This window comes from Lactuca saligna, chromosome 6, assembly GCF_052625555.1.
Source record: "Lactuca saligna cultivar CGN05327 chromosome 6, ASM5262555v1, whole genome shotgun sequence".
Lineage (NCBI taxonomy): Eukaryota > Viridiplantae > Streptophyta > Magnoliopsida > Asterales > Asteraceae > Lactuca > Lactuca saligna.
In genome coordinates this window covers 30,114,973-30,122,195 of record NC_136422.1, presented here as the reverse complement: position 1 = coordinate 30,122,195, position 7,223 = coordinate 30,114,973, and the positions used below count along the sequence as shown (strand labels likewise).

The following is a 7,223-nucleotide window of genomic DNA, read 5'->3' as shown; positions in this document are numbered from 1 at the left end:
TTTGAACCACAACTACATAATTTTGACATCTACAAGAACTATTTCTGCAATCATTCTATTAAACAGTAACCTACTATATAATTATTAACTAATTATTTTTATTGATAAATTGTTTTGATTACATTGTTTTCCAAAAAAATTTAAGTTTTTCTCTCTCCTTTTTTTTTTTTTTTTTTTTTAATTTTAGAATATAAAAATACGTTTTCTTATTGCAATACAAAAATAAAAGAATAAAAAAAACTCTTTTTTTTATATTTCTGTTAGCAAGAGACGTTTTTTTCTTTACTAACAAAATAGTAATGATAATAATATTAGTTACAACTATAAATATATTTAAAAGAAACATTAATAATAATTATTATATTTATTTATTTAATCTTAAAAGACATGTTATATCCTTAAAAGGTTTTACGGAAAAGATTATAGTTTCGAATAATTTATGTTTTAATAAAAGTAAATTTAAAATCTATATTTAATCGCTAACTTTGTATATTTAAACTAAAGAATTCAATTATCCAAATTAAAATTAGTTTATTTGTGGTTTATGTTACACGAGAAAAAATAATTAATAACTAAAGTTGCATATAACTAACAAAAAAATATAAATTTTATTATTTCGTTTATGACTAATATTTTTGTAGAAAACAAATAGAAAGATGTTGTACTAATTTAATAAAAAATGAAAATAATTTATCTAGAATTTTATTTTTTATAATATTTTTTATATTATTATATTATAAAAAACAATATTATTGTTGTTTTTTTATCTTAATAAAAAATAAATTTAAAATTATTAATATTGATAAAGTTAGTAATGATAAGGTAATAATTTATCATCATTCATCTAAAAATAACTAAGCCTAACTATATATATATATATATATATATATATATATATATATATATATATATATATATATATATATATATATATATATATATATATATATATATATATATATATTGGTGTTGTATATTAGTGTGTTCATAATATGATATTGATTTCTGTTTGAACTCCAATGTACAATGTATGTGCACACCATACAAATCCCAATATACTTTAGATAACAATTCATGCAATGTACTTCAGATAACAACAATATATGAAAGTTAATATTAACATTTGGAGCTACAATCGTAATAAAGAGATATTAGTCCTTAGGTTCTTCAGCCTTCAATCCGATGTGTTTCCCATTTGGTTTGGTGCCTTGGACAAGTGCCTTACAATTGTCTTGTTTAATTTATCTTGGACCTTATAACTATTTTATTCTTGTTTCATTCTGGACTACTTCCAGCTATGCACTGGATTCTAATTTATATCTATATATATTGCGGTTAAAAAAAATAACAAATATATGAAACACATGAACAAACACACAAAACGAACACCTTCCACACCAACTCAAACGCGCGGAAAACCCTTCTGGTTATTATTATTTTTATTCTATTTCATGTGTCATTAAATATTTTGGTGATACCGATAAAATTAATATCAAACAACAATTATAGAATGCGAGAATACTTTTATTCATCAACCAACTCAATTTAAGTTGTTCATCTTGATCGAATTGATACAATGTTTATTGATACAAGCCATAATTATTAGTGTAACTGAAAAGATTGGAAATGCATGATCTATACCCGTCTATGTGAGCTCTTGATCATTTGAACTCATATCTTACCACTCCAGGAATGTGTGTATGCAAGAAGTAGTCTTCCCAATCAATTATTTTTGGGTCGAAGTTGAAGAATACATCATCTTGTTTACTCTCCCTAACCATGTTACGCAACTTTTCGGTATTTATATCATCGTACCTATAAAAAATTAATGAGTTCAATTCGTAACACCTAAAAAGGTGTACCTATAACAAAATTAACGAGTTCAATTGGTAACCCCTAAAAAGGTGGAAAGATTAATAGATTTTTCATTAAGAAGTGAACTAATAATGCTTACAAACTTTTGGAGAACAAATATGGTTGGTAAAGCTTCACTAGCCAAAGTACAAAGTTGATCTTTCGTTCAATATTGTTGCATGTACTAGCAAACGCTTGGCAAAGTATTACATTCACAACTTTAAGTACCTACGAATGAAATTTACTTTATTAACATACAAAAACTAACAAAATTTGAAGTGAGAAAAAAGTTAGAGAAAGAGAAGTTAATTGAGAGAAACCTGTAGGGGAAGCATGAAACGAAGAGTGATATATCTTTGGAAGCTAGCCATTGATTTCAATGTTCTAAGCTTGCCAACTATGACTGGTTTCCCATTCTTGTTTGTCCATGGATGTTGAGTAAAATACATGTATATATATTTTTGTATCATGGTGTTTGTCAAAGGGTTTGACACCGAAGATCCAACATGATAAATTGTTACAGAAAAAGTTTGATCTACATTAGCCACGATTGCAGCGATCATAGCATTCACCACCATGTCAGCCGGTAACTACCAACGTTTACATTATTATTATAATTTAAGCAAAATGTTTTCAAGATGAAAGTTAAATTGAGATAAAATTCTCCAGAAAACTCACCACATCAAACACGCATTCAGGATCTGAAGCGACAAACCTTAACCTGCCTTTTCCATAGCCAACAATAAAGCTATCGATGGTCCTGTGATTTTTATAAACAGAAATTATGTTTTTCTGGGTTCAATCTTTCTATCATAAACCATCTGCTTGTTAGACAAAAACAAAGAATCAATTAGCTAATGCCTTCGACCCACCCGGGGAAGGGCTCTTTGTAGGTACTACTGATGATTGTTGGACGGAAAATAACCAACGGAATATCTCGTTTAAATTGTTGAAGAACCATTTCCCCTAATGCCTTGGTAAAAACATATGTATTTGGCCATCCATAATGATTCGCCCTAGATCGAAAATTAATATGTATATTATATATAGCAAAGTAATTAATGTTTCCACTTATGTTTTTAATTAATAATAAGGTGGTTTAAATTTTATACTTGATTTTCTCTTTGAGGTATAAAACTCAAATCAGCTTTTTTCAAGTGGATGAATCATTATCTTCACTTAGACTTAAATTATTGTGTTACAATTTTAATAAGATAAACCTTTTCCATTGTCTAAGCAAAACAGTTGAAGGCCAAAGCAAAAGTAGTTGATCGATTACCTTTGTCTACCCAAATCTTTCATGGCCATTTTAACTACTTCTTGGTTAGCATTGTGATATTCAAGCTCTTTTAGTCTATCTTCGATGATCCTTTTCTCATGTTCGATGTCAATCGTCTCTCCCAGGTAGCACGTACTTTCAAGTATTATCCCTGGCTTCTCACCAGAGACATAGGCTGAATATGCATCATTAGGATATTTGGAATATAAAATAGTTAGATTTCTTTTCATCAGACAAAACGTGCTAACTGAAGAAAAAATATATATTAAATTGTGTAAAATAGAGACTTAATTAAGTTGTCAATTCCAATATATGGAAATTTTAATTTAATTATTTTTACGGATTATGAAAATTTTAAAACTTTTGTATTATTAAAACTATTTGCTTCTAGTATAATTTGCAAATCAAGATTCAAAGATTAGTTGATATGGTGTAGAATAAAGTAAACATGAGAAAAACTGATTTGACAAATCTTTAATTACCACTTTTGCTTCAAATGGAAAACGTATGATTACATATTAGTTTATAACCTGTGGGAGTTATGGTTATAAAAGTAATTAAAATTTTATAGTAAAATTCAAAACTATTAATCAATTATTTTAAATAAATTATTAATTAACAGATATTTTATTAGTTATATGAAATTATAATCGTTGATTCAAATAAATATATAAAATTAATTTTTAATATATATTAGATGTTTTTTATTTGTGAATTAATGAAAACAATAATATAAATTTAAAATTTAAAATTTAAAATAGAGAATAAATACATTGACAAATAGCATCACATTAATGATAATGTCTAATAAATTTAAAATTGAGAACTAATAAATTGATAAGTGGCAACACATTAATTAAGAGGTCTAATATGATTATATATGACAAAAAAACTACTCTTTTATTAGTATAGATTTGATATTTCGAAAGGTTTTCATTGTTTTCTTCTCTGTATTAATACTTATTAATAATTTAATATACTATTTTTTATTCATTAATAACTATGAACCTTTTTAAATTTATAAAGGAAAAAAGAAAGAAAAGAAACTCATAAACATACTTTGAATTTTGCGTGTAAGGTGTACCTCGTCTAATTCGTTGCAAGGCATGGATATTTTTGATATATTTGTGATTCCAATATAAAACTGATTTCTTTAAATTTGAAAATTATAAAACATTGCTTTAATTTTTAATATTTATTTGATAGACTTCTGAATTATTTGACCAATTTGACCGGTTAAACTGAACGAGTTTTGATAAATAAATGGTTAACGTTAAATCTGTTTATTATTGTTTTTAATATGTTAATTTTCTAATTAAACTAAAATAAAAAATTATGCTAGACACAAAATTAAAATTTAAACATACATTCATAATTTTGCTTCATAGAAAATATTTTATGAGATAGACTAAACTTATAAATTTTGTTACATTTATTAATTCAATGAAGAGGAAATCGAGATTAAAACCAAACATAATGTTGTTTGAAGATACATACCAAAAGAGTTATGTTTTTGGAAATGATGGGGACAATACCAACTTATCGTTTTCAAAAATAATTTGGAAGTTATGTATGACGCCAACCTGTGGACACATGAAGCAACAACTTTATGTTGATACATTTCTTAGCAAAGTCCAAAACAAATTTAGCGCCAAATGTGTTAAGAGCTAGGGCAACATCGTATCTACAACAATCCAAATAAGTATAATTAGTTAAAGTGAAATATAGATGTAGTCAAATATATATATGAAAGTTTGTACCTTTCGAAAAAGTTAGTGGATGCAGCTGTATTAACAACAACTTCAACATCTCTCCACATATCCTCTTTCAGGCATGAGTCTTTTATTCCTAAGTTCTCACATGTTATGTCCCCCGGAACTAGAATTACCTTTTCAGAGAGAAAGCTTTGTAGGTTTGTATGGTACTTCTCTTTCATGACTTTAAACAAATCCTTTTCTACTGCCTATGATGTATAAGTTTCTTATTGGCTCTTGATAGGAATTACAAAGGAACATAAATGTTATCTTATAAATAGATGTGTAATGAGATGAACGATACCTCGGTTTGGAAGCGTCGTAAGGCAGACATGCTATCTGTTGCTCTCACAAGAAGATATAGCTTCTTCACGTTTGGTTGAATTCTAAGTATCTTCTCCACAAAAACTACAATGATACATATAACATGTCCATATTTAATATACATATACAATGGCAAGTTACTAATAGAGAGCATAGAAGAGCACTTCATGAAACAATTAAATGGAATGGGTGTTTGATGACGTAGACAATAACTTCTTGCAAGTTATAAATGTAATGATTGATATGAAACTAGTATTTGTCACCACCTTGCGATGATGCCAATATGTTCTATAAATTGAATTTTAATGATTATATTGATAAAAGTTAGATATCTTTACATTTGTTGGTAGATAAATATACAATGTTGATATAACAGAGAAAACTATTGGTGGATAGGGTAAACACAAAAATTTATTAAGTCGAAGGGAAGAAAGTAACATTTTATGAAGTTCAAATTTAAGGGGATCAAAGTGACATTTGACAAATTTGTGGAGAAATAACCGTAGGAAATCATATCATATAAACTACGCAAGTTAAACATGAAACTTTGGAAAATTGATGGGTGGAATTGATATTTTAGAAAGTTCTAAGTCGAGAGACTAAAAGTGATATTTTACAAATTAGAAGGCTGGAAAGTACCATTTCACAAAATTGAATGGTGTAAAGTATCAGTGTAAACATCCACCGAAGGTTGGTACCATTAACTAATTTCAATTTATACCGTCAAATGCATATAAAAATAAAAACGAAAATGTACATAAAATTTACGTCAAAACGTAAATAAACTCGATTTTATTCCAAGACGCACATAAAAATAAGCAAGTGAGATTATTCTTGTGAAGTAAACGAACGGAAATTCAAATATTTAAAACGTATTATATGTCACCCGAATCATACATAGGAAGTGACAAAGCAGACCTAAGCACAAACATAAAATAATAATAATAAATCACAACGTGCACACACTTGAAATTATAATGACAAGTATATAAAATAAGGAAGTAACAAAACTTCTAAATTTACGTCTAAATGTTGAACACATTAAATTTATATCGACACATACATAAAAATAAGCATGTAAAAAAGTTTTTTATAAGCTAACAAACAAAAGTTATTAAGAAAATCACATTTTATATACTATACATTGGGGATAAACACGAACGTTTTGAAAACAGAATGGTGAAAATAGCATATTACAAAGTTAAAAGTGGAGGAGATCAAAATGATATTTGTTAATTTATCTAAAAGTGAAGGGACTAAAGCTGCCAAGTCAAAAAATAGGACAAAAAAGAAAAAAAAATCACAAGGACTAAAATTGCCAACTAAAATAGTAGCAAAAAAAAATTACAGGAACTGAAACTGCATGCTTTTGGATACTATGTTAATATTACGAACATAGGCATGAAGTTATTTTTTGACCTTGTGTATTACATATAAATCAATGTTAAAGAGACAACCAGAGACTTTACTTTTTGCCAGAAAACCAGTAGCACCTGTGACCAAAATGGTTTTCTTGTCAAGAACATCAAGAATACTATCCAACTCCATTTTATAACTATAGATTCAAGTAGATTTCTTGCACTATTTGTATATGGAAATGCATAGAATTACGCACATATATATAGAGTCAAGTAAGACGTGGAAAGGAAATGTAAAATGGGAATGGTGATTAGAGTTCACCGAACTCTGATCTGTATTTAATATTTTTTGTTCGTTAATAACTATGAACCTATTTAACCTATAAAGCAAAAGAAACTAATAAACATACTACATTTATATATGTTTTATTTATCAATTGACATTTTTAAAATTAATAAAAATATAATATATTAAGTAATAATATCAACACTATATCTTACCGAATAAGAACAACTGACTTTTATTGGAAAATTATTGGGAAAATATCATAGAAACCTAACAACGTTAGCGTTGGGTTTTAAAATTTTATTTATGTTTTTTTGCTCTTTATGGACTCCAAAGTCAAAAAAATATTTATTACCCTTGCCATTATT

General features: G+C 27.0%; 1 protein-coding gene across 2 annotated transcripts; it reads right to left on the bottom strand.

Annotated features, from left to right (window-relative positions):
• Positions 1–1,503: 1,503 nt before the first annotated feature.
• On the bottom strand, positions 1,504–6,792 carry LOC145001601 (alcohol-forming fatty acyl-CoA reductase-like). Of its 2 annotated transcripts, XM_078960964.1 has the most exons (10): positions 6,681–6,792; positions 5,192–5,295; positions 4,894–5,096; positions 4,717–4,817; positions 3,134–3,308; positions 2,712–2,870; positions 2,533–2,617; positions 2,175–2,444; positions 1,955–2,082; positions 1,504–1,815 (listed from the first exon to the last, which is right to left on the bottom strand). In XM_078960964.1, the coding sequence occupies exons 1-10, from the start codon at positions 6,757–6,759 to the stop codon at positions 1,662–1,664; spliced, it is 1,458 nt and encodes a 485-aa protein (XP_078817090.1). In that variant the 5' UTR covers positions 6,760–6,792; the 3' UTR covers positions 1,504–1,661. The 2 variants fall into 2 exon arrangements, with proteins under 2 accessions (XP_078817090.1, XP_078817089.1); XM_078960963.1 differs by lacking the exon at positions 2,712–2,870 and having other exon boundaries at positions 2,533–2,614.
• Between the last annotated feature and the right edge of the window lie 431 nt (positions 6,793–7,223).

What these genes read in the sequence shown, in the direction of transcription:
- LOC145001601 (XM_078960964.1), bottom strand. Translation starts at nt 6,759, where the DNA reads ATGGAGTTGGATAGTATTCTTGATGTTCTTGACAAGAAAACCATTTTG. An exon ending in TACGACGCTTCCAAACCGAG is followed by an intron (nt 5,097 to 5,191) that starts GTATCGTTCATC and finishes TATACATCATAG; the next exon opens with GCAGTAGAAAAGGATTTGTT. An exon ending in TATTTGTTCTCCAAAAGTTT is followed by an intron (nt 1,816 to 1,954) that starts GTAAGCATTATT and finishes AATTTTTTATAG; the next exon opens with GTACGATGATATAAATACCG.